Below are 17,066 nucleotides of genomic sequence, written 5' to 3'. Positions count from 1 at the left end.
GCAGGGACCGACACCGGGCGGGGGGGGGGTGCTCTTTTCGCTTTTTTTTCCCCTTCGGAACCAGCGGGGCCGGGACCGAAGCCGGCCCCGGAGGCGGACCGGGGGCTGGGGGCCGGGAGTTGGAACCGGGGCGGATCCGCGGTGGCCTCGGCCGGGCTCAGCGCTGCCCCCGGCGGCACCAAGCGGGCACCGCAGGCTCCGTCCCCGCCACCGCCCGCCCGCCGCAGGCCGCCATGGCCGCGCTGCACGCCAAGGCCGGCGGCCCCCCGCAGATCCCCGACACCCGGCGGGAGCTCGCCGAGCTGGTGAAACGCAAGCAGGAGCTGGCGGTGAGGCGGCAGGAACGGGGCCCGGGGCCGGGAATCGAGAGGGGGGGACCGGGGGACACCGGGCCGGGCCTAGGCCGCGGGGCTGGAGGCGGGCGGCGGGGCCTAGGCCGCGGTGGGGGGCCGGGGCCTGCTCCATGCCCCGCGCTGTGCCCGGCAGGAGACGCTGGCAAATCTGGAGCGGCAGATCTACGCCTTCGAGGGCAGCTACCTGGAGGACACGCAGATGTACGGCAACATCATCCGCGGCTGGGACCGCTACCTCACCAACCAGAAGTGAGTCCCGCACCGGTCCCTGTCTTGTCCTGTCCCGCCCCGCCGGGCTCTCCCCCCTCCACGAAGTTTGGGTTTCTTTTTTTTTATAGGAATTCCAACAGCAAAAACGACCGGAGGAACCGCAAGTTCAAGGAGGCCGAGAGGCTCTTCAGCAAGTCCTCGGTCACCTCGGCGGCGGTGAGTGTTGGTCCTGGCGGATCCTGTGGTGGTCACTGCTGTGGGACCACCCTTCTGTATAATCTCCTCTGCCTCCCCGTCCCCAGCATCTTCATCCCCACCTTGCAGTCTCTTTCAGAAACCCTTTTCCTAGCTCCTGGAGAAGTAAAAGGTAACCACAGCTGACAACCACCCATGCTGTGCACTTGTTGTTGCCATTCTCATCTTCTTTTTGCTCCTAACTCGTTTCTGCTGTGCCACGCTGGTGCTTGGTTGCAAGTTCTTTAAAGCAAAGGCCTGATGCCTCTTTCTCTGTAAGGCAATTTGCCGTGGTTCTTGAGTGTTTGAAAAGTGGAGAGTGAGTTACTGCTGTCATTAACGTCCCTTTCAATTTTCTAGGCGGTCAGTGCATTAGCTGGAGTTCAAGACCAGCTCATTGAGAAGCGTAAGTCACCTCTTCATTTCTCTCTGAACTGGCAGAATTGGAAAGAGCTAAGCTTCTCCCCGCAACTGAGCTCTGCCTTCAGTTCTCTGGATCCCTGCCCCACTCACTGCCCCCCTGGAGCTCTTCCCTTCAGAGGTCTGTGGCTGGTCCGCCCAGGCCAGCTCCTGAGTGCTCAAATTCAAGTAAATTCAACAGAGACACTGTGAGAAACAGGAGTAAAGTTGAGCTTGATTTCCTGAGCGAACTTGTATGTTTGGTAAGGGTTTTCTGTGCATAAAATATATTTATATGGATTTGGTGCTCTGTGGAGAAAAAGGCTAGAAGGACTGAAGCAATCCATTTCTGTTTGTGTGTCTTTCAGTCACTTGCAAGTGATTATAGAAGGAGCTGAGAGCTCCACTTTCAGAAACTACTTGTGAGCTCTCAATGTTTAGGCCTTCCCTCCTGAGGTAGTCTTGCTGCCACTGTAACTTACGTGTTATGTGCTGATGAAGAAGCAGTGCTGCATTTCCAGTGCTTGGTACTAGAAATTTTAATTGTCATACTTCTTCCCCTATTTGTTTTGAGAATATTTGCTACTTACGTTCACTTGTGGGATTTTTTTTTTTTTTTAATATATATTTATGTAATTAATAGCAAATCAGATGCAATTTTAGCATGCTTCAGTCACTGGCGAGGTAGCTTGTACTTCAGAATGTTTTTTCAGGTTCTTTTATTTATCTCGTGGCCTAAGGCTCAGTATACTTCTGCCGCCTTGTGTATTATTGCTGGATGTTTGACACCTGTGCGGGGCTGCACAGGAGCTGCCTGGGATGTGAGCTGTGGGGAGGTAACCACTGGGTTCTTCTGTGTTTGTCCCACTTTAGGGGAGCCAGGCAGTGGGACAGAGAGTGACACTTCTCCAGACTTTCACAATCAGGAGAACGAGCCCAACCAGGAAGATGCTGAAGAGCTGGATGGATCCGTGCAGGGGGTGAAACCCCAGAAAGCTGCTTCCTCCACTTCTGGGAGCCACCATAGCAGCCACAAAAAACGGAAGAACAAAAATCGACACAGGTTAGTGATACCAGCAGCCTTCTAGGAATGCCTTGTGAATGGTTAGCTGTTGTTGAATAGACTTTAATATGTGAAAAGAGCTAACTAGTAACTTGTTAGAGTAATGAACAGCTCGGGTCATTTGTTTTGGTAATTCCTCTTGTTTTTAAGTTGTGTGCACCACGTAGTGTTCATCAGGATCCCATTGCACCCATTGTGTCAAGGAGGAGAAAATGCTGAGGTAGCTACACGAGCAGTCAGCACAGGGTACTAATTGCAGCTCTGGTACAGCTCTGCCTTTGACAAGGCCTCACCAATTCTTTTCTCTGTCAAGGAGAATAAACGTGTTTTCCCTCCAGTAGAGGAAGATTACATTCCTGGCTTCCTGTGCTTGATTTCTCTAGATCCAAGGAAGATAGGAATGTCAGTGCTTTCTTGGAAGGAATATGAAAAAAAAAAATGTTTTGGGGATCGTGGACAATCTCAGTATCTTTGCTACAATTTCCACTCCAAACCTTTCCTGTTGCCATGTCCCATGCTGAGGGTTTTTGATTATGACATGTACGAGTTGCTTACTCAAGCTTTTTAAACCTCAGAGTGTTATTAAACTGGCCTGAAATTCATGCGAAACACATTTCTTGAAGTCTTTATGGTTGAATTTAGATGACCAGTTCTGCCCTGTAAGGCATGATGCAGCGTAGGCTGATGGCTCAGAAATCAGAAATAATCTAACTGCTTTATAGTGCTGGTCTCCCAGGGCCAACATACCCTGCCTCTTATCGTGCCTCAGAACCCCTTTGGTACAGCCCTTAGATTTCTCTGGAGCACGATAGTGCTGTGCCCTTGGAGGGGGGAAGTCTGTGGAAATTCATGTTTTTGGAAAGAAGAGACAGAGATGTAACTGCAGAGCTGCGCTTCTCTGGAAATGATTGCTGGAACTCATACCTAAAGATTATTAGAAGCAAAGAAGCTTTTAATAATTAAGTAAAAGTGTTTTTAAAAAAGTTAAGTGTTGCTACCCTTGAGCTTGCTCGCATTGTGTATGGATGGATTTCCCTCTTTGAGGGACCTTCCCACAGAATTGCAAGAGAAGTGTTTTAAAGGAAAGTGGTAAAGATTCCCAAGGATTGCTGGGGGAATATCTGGGAGATATGGAGGTAGGTATAGTGCTTGAATACCATTTAACTACTTTTTCTTTATTAGCATACCTTTAATTCTTAGATCAGGATTCTCCTCCTACAGCAGTCTTAATCAGGCAAACATCCTCAAGTATTGGAAGTCCTCTTTGGTTCCTTATGAGCTAGGAATCAAAAGCAGTTCAGAGGTCTTTATTTGGCTGTAGATAATTGGAAAGAAGGTCAGCAGTAACACAAGAAGCTACATTTATAAACCAGTTCAGAGAAACAACGTGTAGAACTGAAGTACAGCATAAGAAAATTGCTATTTCAAACAAATTTTTATGATTATATTCTGCTAACCACTTACATGGACAACAAACCAATCCACTGCAGATACAGTGGGGTCCAGTGCAAATGCCGTAAATAATATAAATTCTTTTGCTCCGTTACATAACCCAAACTTTAGTGCCAAGAGTTAGGAAGAAACTGCCCTACTGAAAGGTTGTGTTGCTTTGGGGTTTCTTCTGCATTCCTTCCACTGAAGCAGCTCGTACTGGCTACTGTCGGAGACAGAATATTGGACATGAGGAGCCCTGGTCTGATCTGGTATGGCACTTCTTATCATCCTAAGAGATACATCAGTCACATCTAAATTACGGAAAGGTTTTTGCAATTAGTAGTTGACTATTCTGTAATGCTTAGCATAGACAGATGATGAAGATAATTCAATTTGTCTGTAGCACAAACTCTGTTAAAATTGTGATTGCTGTTAATGACTATCCCCTAAATTCCAGCAGAAGAGACGAAACAATTTTCAAGTATATCTAGGTTTTAACAAAACAAAGACCAGTCCCAACCTTTTTATGGCAGGTCTTGTTCAGAAGCTCTTTCATTTGCCAGCATACACCTGAGTTCTGCTCACCTGTTCCTAAAGAATTAGACAGTGCTGGGAACAGACACCCTGGAGGTGTACCGACTCCACTTGCATAGCTTAGGTTTTTCTAATTTAATCGCCATCAAGAGCAGTGGGGAAAGTTGGATTCAGACTGGGCAGAACTCCCATGAACAGACGGTTAAATTTCTAGCAGTTAAAAGAGGGAATCAGATGGAAGTGTTTCTGTTAAAGCTGTCCTCTCTTCCCTCAGACCACAAAAGGCCAAGATGATTATTTTCTGTGGTGAGCAATTTTCCTGGCTACAAAGTGTTTCAGGAGTAAACAATACTGCAACCTCGTAGAAATTTGATGCTGAGAAGCTTCTAAGTTACAGATGAGTTGATGATGAGTCCTCTCTGACCAATACAGCTATTAGCTCTGGGACAGAACTGCTTTTAGAGTTGTACTGTGGTGTCAGGGTGAATGCTGAGACGTGGGGTGGGAATGTAACCAAACTGTAATTAGATTCGGCCAATTCACCGTGTTATCTTTTTAGCTCTCTAAAGGAAGTGAGTGTAAGAGGATGTGTGGATGTGTGTGCATTTTGAGAACATTTGAATGCATAGTTGGACACATAATTTTATGGTTGTCGCCACCTCTCTGCCTGAACAAGCTTTGCTTTGCTTAGTAATCTAGACAAAGCCACTGCTTTCTGACCACCCATTTGTTTGTTTTTGCAAGCAAATCAGTTTTTTTTTCTTTGCCTGTGAGCTAGCGCGCACTCTTAAGTACCTGATAGTTTCCTTTTTCAGCACATAATATTCCCTCCATAAAACTACTCTGCCTCTGTTTTAACACCTCTTTTTTCCCAGAAATCCAATTGGGGAGGGGGACTCTGGATTGTCAAATCTGGAGTGCTTTTTGTGCCCAATTCTGTTTAAGATATCTTAAGAACTTTATGGCATTTGAACACTGGCTTTATTTTTTTCTTTATTTTTTTTTTTAGTAATCTCGCTAGGGTGGCTAATCAACTAATTTATTTAATTCATTAGTATATTAATTTCTATTGCTTTCTTCCTTTCAAATGCTGCCCCTCAGCCCGTCTGGCATGTTTGATTATGACTTTGAGTAAGTTTGACTTGAATTAGTACTTGTGCTGTGTTGTTAGTGTGTAGACACCAATGTGCCTTTTGAGACCTTTCTAACCCATAGTTTATCTGTTTAATTGTAGGTATGTATATTAGGTTAGGCTGGGAAGTTTTTTTTAAAAACAGAAAAGCGTGATGGAGGTAACATTTTATTTAATAACTTCAGCAAAATTAAATTAACTTCACTCTTCTTTACCTCTCTGTTTCATTTTTAAATAGATAAACTTTTTAACTTTAAAACTTAGTTTAAAAACTGATTCTTCTGGCTTTGCTTCTTAAGGAGTTTAGTGTAGACTTGGATATTTCTTTCTGGAAAATGTAATAAACTCAGTACCTTTGACTCCTGTAATTCCTGTCATCTTAAACTCCTATCTCTATTCAAAGTAAATAACCATTACCACTATGTCTGAATAATTACCTATGGCATAGTTACACATCTAACAAATTAACATAGAGCATGCGTATTTAACCTTATTTCTTTATGCTGCGTAACTTCCCTGTGACTTTTTATTATGAACCTTTTATTAACTCTTTTTTTGAATGGAACGGAATATGCATTTTGGCAAAGAATAAAGAATCCACTCTCCCTCTCTTTGCTGCTCTTTTGTCCAGTAATATTGGGACAGTGATTTGGCTCAGCCGAATTGAGAATGTGGATTGAATTAACCAAATAGTCTTTGTTGTAGCCTGTGCCATATGCAGTAGCTGGTTCTTTGAACTCTAGTGTTTGTTTAATGTATTGAAATGGACATTTCTCTTATCTTTCCAACCACAGGATTGATCTCAAGTTAAACAAAAAGCCAAGAGCCGTAAGTATCAGTGCTCTGTCATTGTTTTCATTGCTCATCCATAGACTTGAGTGGCTGACTGATCCCTAATCATAAAAAGCCTCCTTCTGCTGTAATTTAGGATGTTGTTTTTCTTATTATGAAGTAATCGTTGTCTCGTGGATTTAACAGTAAATAAGTGCAGGCAGGCTTGTTATGAAGCTAGGTCACAATTAAGTCACATGCACCTCTTGTGAAAACAGCTGGTTTGCGTCCTTCTGTCTTGTCATGAAGTGCAGCATTAAAAGCACCTGGTTTTGGTTGATGCGTTCTTGAACTAAGGTTTTGAAGGGTTCTCTCTTTTAAATGTTCAGCTACGAGAAAAATTAAATCTCTTTTCTGTTTTGCCTTCAGCTAATGGTATGTAGAAATGAGAGGAAACTAAGAATCCCAGCTCTGCAAGCAGAGTTGGAAGTAGAAAGGTCTGAATGTGCCTGTCTTTTCCTTTCTCTGCAGGACTACTAGACTCATCAGTGATGAAGCTTCTGGGATTTAGGTCTACATGAATCCCCACCAAGAAAAATGCCAGTCGACTGAATGAGCACGATGGCAGCTCTCTGGCCAAGTGTATGCAGAAGGGAGTGGTTCACTCTAAAGAACTCAGATTGGGGGAGAAAGTCTTGGACCATGTACTTTGCATCATTTTTAAATCACCTGACTTACAGGAAGACAAAGGTGTAGTAGTAGTAGTCTTGAATTCCTGACTATTCTGTGCTTCCAGCTCAGTTGGGAACTTCCTACAATTGGCTGATCTTGCTGCTGCCCCCCCTGTCATCCGTAAAACCATGGAGAGGCATTTTCTTTTCTGCTGGAATTGGGGTATGATTCAGTTTGTCCCATCCATGTTGTAAGACTTATACTACTTTTGTTACTGATACTTAGCTTCATGTGTTGTTTTTTTTTTGTTGTTGTTTATGTTTTGTTTTGTTTTGTTTTTTGCTTGTAGATGGGGAATTTTTTGGTTGTTTTTGTTTTGTTTTCAACCAAAGTGTGTAGTTAATAAATTGGCTTTTGGTTTGTTTGTTTTAATCCATGTAGAGAGGAAGGTAATTCATTTTGTGCAACATCTCAGTTTGATTCTTACGCAAGCAGAGAACAAGGTGGCTAACCATTTTCTCTAACTTTTATTTTGAACACCATCCCCTAAACTTTACACACCCCCTAAAGTTTACACACTGCTTTTAGATGCAGGGAAGGCAGGAGCTCAAAGCCAACTTGCTCTTTGCTATCTTTGAGGTTGGGTGGATTCTCTTTTTAATACAAACTTCTGTCATTTGTACATAAACAATAAAAATACATTTGTCTCTCTTCTCATGTTTTGTTCAGTCCAAATTTTGACTCCTAGTGCTTCTTATTCTCCATCTGATTGTGAGGACTTTGCTGGAGTTCTTCCATTTTTACATAGTAGCCGTTCCTTGTCTCATGACCCTCTGGAGGTATCCCTTGTGCTTTCTTTCCTGCAGTAGATGTAACATTGAATACTTGAAAGGATTGCCAGGCGCTAATCTCTGACTGTGTTCAACTAATCCTGCTTTAAGGTAGGACTTGGATTAAAGTCAGTTCTTGCTGCTATTGGAAGAATGCCCACAGATAAGGGATGAGCAGTTTTAATTGCCACTGAAAAAATACACGGCGGGATGAATGGTAGGTGCTTTTCACAGCAGCCAAGTCAAGATACAAGTGTTGTTGTTGAAGTAGGCTGTGCTTTCTCAAGATGATATATTACCAGTTACCTGTGCTCTAATGCCTTTGTTTGCTTAAACATTGCCAATGGAGAAAGTACTGTGCACAAAGTTGGGGCGCTTGCTTTCCAGTCCCCTGTGTACTTGCATGTGCACTCGTTACAGCTGGGTGTTAATTTTGCTCTGTTATCTCTCAGCTTTCCTGGTATCTTGTGTCCTGCAGCTCCTTGCTGTTAGTGGCAAGAGCTTTAACTCCTACATGCAACCACCCCGTCAGAGAAGCACCTGAGGGTGAAGGTAAATGCAGAGGAGCAAAGTTCTCCCTGGTTTGTTTTCTGGTTCAGTGGTTGAGGGAGCTCTGTCTCTGTTCATGGTGGGAGCTGCCATATCCCACAGCAGAGCAAGTGGCTGGCACGCCTGACAGGCTGGCAGCTGCTGATCTGTAGGGAAATGTTGGGATGTAATGGCTTAATGGGAGAGCAGCAAAGCTGTCCTACTTTTTTGTATTTTAAGTTCCTCTTAAGAGGTTATATACAGTGGGATGAAAGATGTAGGAAATGCTAAAAACTCCTAAAAGGCGTTGCTTTTCTGTAGTTACAGGAAAAAGACGACTTATCTGATGGTTTCTGACTCCTTGGCCTTGGTACAAAAAATGCTTTTCTCACACTGATACTGCTGTTCCAAGGCGAGGCTTATAAGAGGGCCTGAACTCAAGAGGTTCCTTGCTCCACCTCTTTGACCTCAAGGCAAGCTGTTTTTGTCCAGAACATTTCCCTGCAGAGAAACAGCAAAAGGGCTCACGTAGCTTGGAGACCTGGATGTACGAGCACTTTATACAGCAGAGTGTCAATCAGCTCTGCTTTCCCTGGGGTACGTATCGGTGCTGCAGGGATGAGGTGAAAATGCAGCCTCTGCAGCCCCCCAGCAGTGCTTGTCCCTAAAGGAAGGGGACAAGGGGACAGCCACTGCTCATTAGGACAGGCTGTAATGCTAGCAGCCCTGAGGAGCTGGCAGGGCTAGTAGGCTACAAGGGAAATGCTTTGTTTGTAGTTAAAGGAACCCATATCTGCTGATAGGCAGCTCGTCCCTCCTGTGTCCTGCTGATGGGCAGCAGCTCTTTGGCTGCCACAAAATCTGAGATCAAAAGGCTGCAGTGTCCACTGGGTCTACTCCAGCAGAGGGAGCAGATTTGCTTGTCCTGGAGCAAGAACTGCTTGTGACAACTCTGCAGCTGTGGTGCCAATGTAACAGGGCCTCTGAGCACTGGGGACATGAGCTCTGTCACCCACAAAGCGGTGGGAGGGAGAGCCTGAAGTCTGACTCTGGCAGTTGTGCCTAAACCTTCTATTTTATTTTCTGAAGCCTTCTATTTTTCTTCTTAACCAGCCTGGGGGACTAAAGATTCCCAGGATAGCCAATGACTTGCCTTGAAGTTGGAGTCAGAGAGCTGCACAGGCTCTTACCTGAATGCTAATGAAAGCTGAAAATAGTTAAACAAAGTCTCAAGTCCTTTGCTTGCTGAAGATGAATCCTGAACAGAGTAAGTGCGGGGTGGCCAAGCAGCAGCTGTCCTTATGGCAACTGAAGGTAGAGCAGGAGAAACGCTAATCCCCTGCGCAGCCTTGTCACCAAGAGGATTAGGCAGGCATTTATCGATCCCAAGCAAGCAGCCGAGAGGCTACAACCAGGCAGGAGGAGCAGCAGCCCCATGGCCATGCTCTGCTTGCTTGCAGGGCGCAGCTGAGCTCTCCTGGCAGCCTCCTGCCTGCAGCACCGTGCTGGGCTGGGCTGCTTTGCCGGGTAAGTGGGCAGAGCCGTGGGGAGCAGGCCCCCCCTGGTGCTCGCCCTTCTTTTTTGTGAGCCTGGCACTGGGCGAGCAGAGCCTGGTGCTGACATGTAGCACTGCCACCACGTGTCCCATCGGTGCGTGGTGCATGGCAGGTGAGTGAGGCAGCAGCTCCTGGGGCTACAGCACGTCCCCTCTCCCTCTCCAGGTCCACAGGGTCCCCATGGGGAAGCGGCGCAGCCCGCCGGTGCTGTGGTGGAGGCAGCTCCTGGGCGCTGGGTGCTGGTGGCTCCTGTTGCTCTCCAGGACAGCTCTCGAGGGGCTGCGGTGGCTCTGGAGGCTGGCGTGGGTCAGTACCATGGGGGCTCCAAACACGCTGTGGGACCAGGGCACAGGGCCCATCCTGTGGGATTAAAGCACCCATTTGGGTTGGGGGACTGTGTTTTTGGTGCTGCTGGGGGTCTCTGTCCCATCCAGCAGCATCGCTGTGGGACCATTCCCTCGTCCTTGAGGCAGGAGGTGCTGGTTCTCAGTGCCATATGGTTTAGAGCCCTGGGGATGTGGGGCCTTTGCTCCCTGCTCCAGGATCTGCCCTGCCCGAGGTGGGTTTGAACCCGCTGTCCTCTCCCTCCAGTACCTGCTGATCTGCTACAAGAGCTGCTGGGACTTCGCCTTCCAGTTCACGGAGGAGGTAAATCCCCAGTTGTGCCCCAGTACCTGCAGGTGCTGCGGTGAGACCTCAGCCTTCTGGTTCTGGTGCCACGGTCTGTCAGGTGGCTCTCTGGTGGTGGTGGTGGTCCCTGGGGGGCATGGCACGATGGGGCTCCCCACTCAGGGTCGGTGCTGACGGCTGTGGGGCTCAGCTGCCCACGGCTGTGTCACTCCCTGCTGTCCCTGGGGGCTTTCAGCTCGGCTCGGTGCTGCTGCTGAGGCTGGAAAACAGCAGCGAGAGGAGCGAGGAGGATGATGATGAGGAAGACAGGGCCTCTACTGCTGCACTGGAGCCCGAGAGCACAGGTGGGACCCTGAGGAAATGTCTGGGGTGGGCAGGAGAGTCCCTGGTGCTGGATGGGGCACGGTGGGCCCTGGTGGAGCAGAGCTGTGGTGTCAGGGCAGTGGTGGAGCTGCAGCGGCTGCGTGAGGCCAGCGAGGCCGCGCTGGGCAGGCTGGAGGCGCTGGAGGCCGACGTCCGCTTCCTCTGCACCGAGCTGGGGGCTGAGAAACTGCTGTGGAGCAGCCGGTTCCTGGAGCTGCTGAGGGAGCAGCAAGGTCTTCGCCAGCGGGTGAGTGTCCCCCAGGGGGGGTCCCCTGGTCCCCGGGCACCGCCCAGCCATTCGTGCCCTGTCCCAGCTGCAGGAGCTGCCGTGGGACCGTGGGGACAGCCCCGAGGTGCCCGGAGATGTGGAGGAGCCAAACGCCAGCGGGAGCGAGGGAGAGGGCCCAGCAGGTATGAGTGGGGACTCCAGGTGATGGAGATGGTGTTTTGGGGAAGAACAAAGCCCCCACAGCGTGGCTGCCACCCTGACACCCTCAGTAACCCCTGTGCTGCTCCCAGTCCCTGCACTGGTGGCTGGGCACCGCTGGGAGCCTGGCTCAGTGTTCCCACAGCACCAGCTCACCCTTGTGCTCTGTTAAAGGACAGCAGTGGATGGAGCAGCCCTGAGGGCCCATCCTATTCCCAGGCAGCTTTTTGGGGCCAGGGGTCTGTGACAAGCAGTAGCTGAATACCTTCGGGGTCTGCTCAGCACTGAGGGCCCTGCCCAGGCACCCCAGCAGAGCCAGGACAGCGCCGTCCCCTCGGGTTCCCATATCCCTGTATGTATCCCATGGCATCAGCCTCCACCCCACAACACGTGGTGCCAGCCAGGCCCTGACCAGCCCTACCCTGCCCTGCCCATTTAGCAGAACTGCAGCCATTTCCCAAAGACATGGAAATGCCAGGAGGCTGCTCCCCACCCGGTATCGGGATGGTGCCTTGGGGACAGGACAGTGCCCTGGCCACATACGGCTCCTGCTGCACCCACCGCAGCCAGCACCAGCAAGGAAACTGGGCGCTGAGCACCACCCCAGGCCGGGCACTGCCTCCTGCTCTGCCTCAGGGCACGTCCCCACTGTTCCCACATCCATGGCTGCCTGCTGAATGTGACTGCGGATGGGGTAGGTGCTCCCCAGGGAGCCCAGCTCAGAGTGTCTCCCTTTCCTGTTGCAACTCACTGGAAGCCTCCAGGAACAAGGAGACCGATCTCCAAAAGCCCCCACCGGCGCCTTTCACACGCTGAAGATGCTGGAGCAACAGAGGGATTGCAAAAGCCCAGCACTGCCCCGTTTACTTCCTCCTTGGACAAATCCAGCGGCTCCGTCAGCATCCCCCATGCGTGTTGCAACCCAGCCGGGGCCCTGCTGGAAGGGACCCAGCGCCTAGGGAGGGGCTGAGGGGCTCAGCCCAGGGGTGGGACGAGCTTCTTGGGGTGAGATGAGATATTGGGGTGGGACAGGGCACTGCAGGGCTCAATCCTGAGTGCTGCTGAGCTGCACCGATGCCAATCCACCTCCACCCCTTCAGCCTGAGACAGGGGAGAGGAACCCCACTGCTCCCCCCCAGCCTCTCTTCTGCCCCTATAAAATAAAGGCAGCAGCCTCCTGCTTTGTCCCAATTACTCAGTTTTTTGACTCTACCAGGCAAGGATGGCTCTCAGCACCCCCACCAACACCCCGCAGCAAAGGCCCTGCTGCTGGCAGAGGGTCCCTGCTCCAGGTGCCCCCCGAAGCACGGCGCAGCTCCAACACGTGGCGCCGGTGCCAGGATGGGACCCGCGTGTGCCGCCGCCGTGATTCACTCACGGAAGTGCTCAGGGCAATTTCGTAGCCGGGCTCGTGGTGCTCAAAGGAGCATGTGGCAGCGGCGCTTCCTGCCGCCGAGATAATCCTGCCTGCTGAGAAGGCTATGCAAACCAGCCGCTCCTTGCCAGGAGATGGGCAAACTCCTTCCGTGGAGGTTCCCACTGCTCGTGCTGCGTCTCCAGCCCCACGTGCTCAGCTCTTCCCGGCAGGCACAGCACCGGCTGCCACCCTTGGCATTTAACAGCCCCCAACAATACCCAGATAAAGGGGGGGTGCAATTCCCTGAGATGGGCCAGGAAAAAAAAAAAAAAAAAGAAAGAAAGACAAAGAAAAAAAATCTTTGATCTGTTTTCTCTCCAGCTGCTGCTTGCTGTGGGCTGGAGTTTACCTGGCCCGAGCTCAGAGCTCTGCCTTGGCTCCCCTCTGAAGGTCAGCCAGCGAGCGTATGACCCTGCTTGTCTCCGTCCTGCAGCCACGAGACCTGGCCTCCAGCACCGAGGCTTTTTCGGGAGTATTTCCATGCTGCTTTCGGTGCCAGCACCAGGCAGATTTGTTTGCTGCTGCTCGTGAATTAACGCAGTGCTGTGCGGTGGCTGCCACGAGCCTGATCCTGCACCGGGCCCAGGGTTCTGGGAAGCCTCCAGGATCCACTGCACGGCCCCCCTGCAGCCCCTGCTCCCCCCGGGGTGTCGGGGACAGCAGCGAGCAGGACTCGCTCCTCCCGACGTGCCCATGCAGCGCCCTGCACCCAGGGGCCTGATGCAATGCACATAGCTGCAGCCTGACTCAGCCTGCGCTGACCTGGCTCCTGCACCCTGCCTCAGGTGGGATGGCCCCACGCTTCTCAGAAACACCAGCAGCAGTGGGGCCCTGCAAACCAGCCACGCCTGGGGCTCTGCTGCCGCACGACGCCAGCCCCAAAGCAGCCGCCTCCACGGGGATCAAAGCTGCAGCCACTGGAAGGAAGGATCCCTGGGCAAAGACCACGCGTTTGCTTGGTCGCTTCATGCAGCTCCCAGGGCCAGCACCTGCAAACGTGGGTGCAGCAGACCCTGCCTCTCCCTCATCCTCTTTCTGGGCTGGAAAAGCAACAAAATATTGAGAAACAGTCAATTCTCAGGCACTGCCCCTTCTCGAGTGTTTCACCTCCTGGGTTACCAGTACCCACTGCAAATAGGCACAAAATCAGAGCTCCACCTGCCCAGAGATGTTACTGACCATCCTGCAGTCACTCTGAGCACTTTGAGCAGCGCTGAAAGAAATCTGCAAGCCCCTGGGGAACCCTGCACAGATGGGGAAAGCAGCTTGGCCACAGCCCTGTGGTCAGCAGCAAGCCCCAGGACAGATGTGTCCTTCCCCAGCTGGGTCACGGGCTGCTCCCAACCTGCTCATCCTGGGGTCTCAGCACCAGGGCAGCTTCCACAGGTGCAGGAGCTCCCAGCACACGGGTCCCCAGCTCGTCCTTGGGGCTGAAGGCAGAGCAGGCAAACCCGTGGCACGTCGCCACCGATTGGGGCTGTGCTGGAAATCCCCTGCCAGCCCCATGCGGAGAGCAGCTCCCTGCCTCTGCCAGGGGCAGGAGCAAAACCAGCTGGCAGCAGCCCCGCTCGCACAGCGCTCCCTCCCCAGCAGTCCTCGCAGCGCCTTCGCCGGCTGAGCAGGAGCTGGGAAACCTTTCCCCAGGGCCCCTGCGCCATGCAAATCCTCCTGACCTATTGCTCAACCAGATGCTGAATTTACTCCAAAGCACTTGTGCAATGTGGGCCTTCAGGGGAGCGGGGGAGGCAGCCGGGGGGGAGCACGGGGCTGCTCCACGGGGCTGCTTCTCGCTCCTTGTTGGCCGCTGCTGCAGCCAGGGGCTGAGCTCTGCCCCCTGCTCCGGGCAGTTTGCTCCAGGAGCAGCTGGGATGGAGAAAGGAGAGAGAAAGTGCTCCTGCTGCCCTGATGCAACTCCCCAAGGGGAATATTTTCACTTGCAAACCCTGGCCTTAAGGAGCGCAGGGATGTTCAGGGCTCAGACCCCAAGGCGCGGTGAGAAATGCGCAGCCGGAGGGGTGAGCCCTGGCAGGTACCTGCACAGGCAGCACCCCCAGCACCCAGCAGCCTCCCAGCCTTGCTTCCCTTCCCTCTCGCAGCACCCAGACCCTCCCCAGCTGGTTGCTGCAGGGCTGGGGGTTGCTTCCTGCCTCGCTTTCCCCCTCTGCTCTGGTGCTCTAAATGCTTCCGTGTGACACCGCCTGCCCCGGACGGGCAGCATCATCACACACGAGGGTGCAGCCCCTTTCCCACGGCCCAGGCTGGAGTCTTGGGTCAGATTCCTTGCTTCTGAAGACGCCTTCAAATGTTAAGAGCTGAGACAGCCACATCCTGGAAATCCCCCGGTGGGAGGGAGCCAGGCGGGTTCAGGGGGAAGTTCAGCAAGAAGGGCCCAGGGCAGCTGGTGCAGGGGCGAGGAGAGCAGAGCCCCCGAGACCACGCTGGGTCCCCCACACGTGGGAAGGCAAGGCAGGAATCAAGGCAGGAATGCAGCAGTCTCTGCCCTGACCTTTGCCACAGCACAGCTCTTTTTTTTTTTTTTTAATAATCTAAAGAAGAAAGGGAAAGTTGAGTTATCCTGCAGCACCGACTTCCAAAACAAGGGCTCTTCCCCTTCCTTTCATCACACAGTGGAAACAAAGCTTTGACTTCGATATTCAACAACCTTTTTACCTCATAACAGGGAAGGCAAAGAGATGGCAGCTCCCCTTCTCTACCCCCAGAGCATATCGGTGAACTCCTCTTTGCAAGCACCCCCAGCTCAGCCTCCTCACTTTCACAACAGAATTTTCCTACCCCGACCCCTCTGGTTGGCCCTGCCCGAGTACAGCAAACTTTCAAGCAGGGTGCCTGTGTGTGACCTTACCTGCGAGTGAGAGATCAGTAAGCTGATGAGAAGATTTAACCTATTTCAGGCCAGGAAGCGGTGAGCCACAGGATGTCTTTGCAATTCCACAATAACAGCGGAGCCGAGGGCCAGCCACCCCCTGCGCAGGTAGGCAGGCGTCTGTAACCTGACGCGGACGATTGTGCAAGGAGAAAAAATACCCAAAGACCCACCAGTGACAACTCTGACCAGCGTTCCCCATGATTCATGACCATCTCAGCACCACAGTGAACATAACCACAGGCACGTGGAGCAGAAGCTGTACTTCCACTCAAGCAGGGGCAGGGTCACCTACGCAGGAGCCTCACGAGAGAATTTGGAGGAACAGTAGCTGGATTTCAGCTGGGTTTTCCAGGTGGCATCGCAACACACACAGCAGTGGTTTGTGGGCATGGGTTTGATCAGATTTGTGTTGTGGAGAGATCTGGGAGGGTCAGTCCCTACGCCACCAGGACGACCTCTGCAATGGAAATGAGCTGCTAACATCACAGCTAACCCCAAGTCTGCACCAGCTCTTCCCTTCCTGGTTACAGCAGTGGAACTGTTTCTGTAAAGATCCTTTTAGTTGTATCAGTTCCAGTTTAACAAATAAAAACCAAGAATTTCCCCCCGCACGTACACATCCTGAAGAGCTAACATTTACTAGGATTTTTACAGGAAGACCCAGCCCTGAAATCCTGTAACATTTTTCAGCTGTACAGATTTCATTCTGGGTTACAAAAAACATCACTGCCAGTAACGCCTCTAGAGAGGAAGTAGTTTAGGGGCAAGAAGGTTTAACCAAACACCTCAACCTTATACCCAGCAGCTCACAGCAGATACAAACCCCACTGCAAAAGAGAAGTCTTCACCCGGTTAAAAGGTCTGCTCCAATGTGACCCATCACTTAATTCCCCCTCACCACGGCCCTTCACACGCACAGGGAGCCACGCAGGCTTACTTCACACGCAACACCCTTCCAAGGACTCCTCTGCAACAGATAACGACCTTTCAGATAATGAGGCTCAGACTTCAGATTTGTTTTCTGAAGCAGAACAATATTCCCAGGAGCACCTGCTCTCCTTGTTTTTATTAACTAGAAATAGTCATTGCCCTGTATTAAATTAAGAGCACAAATTTGAATAAGGACCATAAAATGATTTGCCAAGTCAGATAAGAACATGCTGTACTACAATATAGCAGGTGGGAGGGGAAGATTCATCTTCTGAAATGCAAGCACTTATGTTCTTATTGCTTTTCCTTCCCAGCTCATAACAAAGCTTTAGAGCAAAGTCTTGACATGTTACGATGAGCACACCATCACGCTCACATCTGGCACAGATGTGCTGCATAACCAGAGAGAACATGCATTTGTTTCTGTACTTTAGAACCACTAAATTTTGGATTAACTAACATTGATCCACAGCCCACACTTCCCTCCGTAGTAATCAGGAGTGTACCATGTGTTATCACCCGAGATACCCAACACTGCACTTCTCATACTGCCAAGTCAGAGTCACATACCACGGCGTTGCTGTCTCATCACACCTTAATTTCAGTGTGTCCCCTGAGCCGTGGGTGGACTTTAGCAATGCCAGATAGTAAACAACTAATTGGACATGCTATTAGCTACTAGAGCAATTTGGAACC

At 50.8% G+C, this 17,066-nt stretch overlaps 2 protein-coding genes across 20 annotated transcripts; both read left to right on the top strand.

Moving 5' to 3' along the window:
- Nucleotides 1–170: 170 nt before the first annotated feature.
- MEAF6 (MYST/Esa1 associated factor 6) lies at nt 171–7,519 on the top strand. Of its 12 annotated transcripts, none has more exons than XR_014685675.1 (8): nt 171–329; nt 487–602; nt 692–779; nt 1,158–1,203; nt 2,070–2,259; nt 5,462–5,519; nt 6,154–6,187; nt 6,662–7,519. XR_014685675.1 is itself a non-coding variant. In XM_084497270.1 (8 exons), exons 1-8 carry the CDS (start codon nt 234–236, stop codon nt 6,668–6,670), a joined length of 609 nt encoding a protein of 202 aa, XP_084353396.1. In that variant the 5' UTR covers nt 171–233; the 3' UTR covers nt 6,671–7,519. The 12 variants fall into 12 exon arrangements, 3 of the variants coding, with proteins under 3 accessions (XP_084353396.1, XP_084353397.1, XP_084353398.1); XR_014685680.1 differs by having other exon boundaries at nt 692–930; XR_014685681.1 differs by lacking the exon at nt 5,462–5,519 and adding an exon at nt 5,329–5,358 and having other exon boundaries at nt 692–930.
- A 134-nt stretch (nt 7,520–7,653) lies between these two features.
- LOC311423351 (uncharacterized protein) lies at nt 7,654–12,327 on the top strand. 8 transcript variants are annotated; one of them, XM_084497254.1, is made up of 5 exons: nt 7,654–10,022; nt 10,308–10,364; nt 10,582–10,956; nt 11,024–11,120; nt 11,835–12,327. In XM_084497254.1, exons 1-5 carry the CDS (start codon nt 9,897–9,899, stop codon nt 12,104–12,106), a joined length of 927 nt encoding a protein of 308 aa, XP_084353380.1. In that variant the 5' UTR covers nt 7,654–9,896; the 3' UTR covers nt 12,107–12,327. The 8 variants fall into 8 exon arrangements, with proteins under 8 accessions (XP_084353380.1, XP_084353383.1, XP_084353381.1 ...); XM_084497257.1 differs by having other exon boundaries at nt 11,894–12,086; XM_084497255.1 differs by having other exon boundaries at nt 10,582–11,120; nt 11,894–12,327.
- Nucleotides 12,328–17,066: the final 4,739 nt, after the last annotated feature.

Source organism: Aythya ferina (assembly GCF_964211825.1).
Source record: "Aythya ferina genome assembly, chromosome: 24".
NCBI lineage: Eukaryota > Metazoa > Chordata > Aves > Anseriformes > Anatidae > Aythya > Aythya ferina.
Note: the sequence above shows the minus strand (reverse complement) of the source record. Positions and strands in the feature narration are given on the sequence as shown.

What these genes read in the sequence shown, in the direction of transcription:
- MEAF6 (XM_084497270.1), top strand. Translation starts at nt 234, where the DNA reads ATGGCCGCGCTGCACGCCAAGGCCGGCGGCCCCCCGCAGATCCCCGAC. An exon ending in AACGCAAGCAGGAGCTGGCG is followed by an intron (nt 330 to 486) that starts GTGAGGCGGCAG and finishes TGTGCCCGGCAG; the next exon opens with GAGACGCTGGCAAATCTGGA. An exon ending in ATGTTTGATTATGACTTTGA is followed by an intron (nt 5,359 to 6,153) that starts GTAAGTTTGACT and finishes TTCCAACCACAG; the next exon opens with GATTGATCTCAAGTTAAACA.
- LOC311423351 (XM_084497252.1), top strand. Translation starts at nt 9,897, where the DNA reads ATGGGGAAGCGGCGCAGCCCGCCGGTGCTGTGGTGGAGGCAGCTCCTG. An exon ending in GGCTCTGGAGGCTGGCGTGG is followed by an intron (nt 10,023 to 10,307) that starts GTCAGTACCATG and finishes CTCTCCCTCCAG; the next exon opens with TACCTGCTGATCTGCTACAA. An exon ending in CCTTCCAGTTCACGGAGGAG is followed by an intron (nt 10,365 to 10,581) that starts GTAAATCCCCAG and finishes GGGGGCTTTCAG; the next exon opens with CTCGGCTCGGTGCTGCTGCT.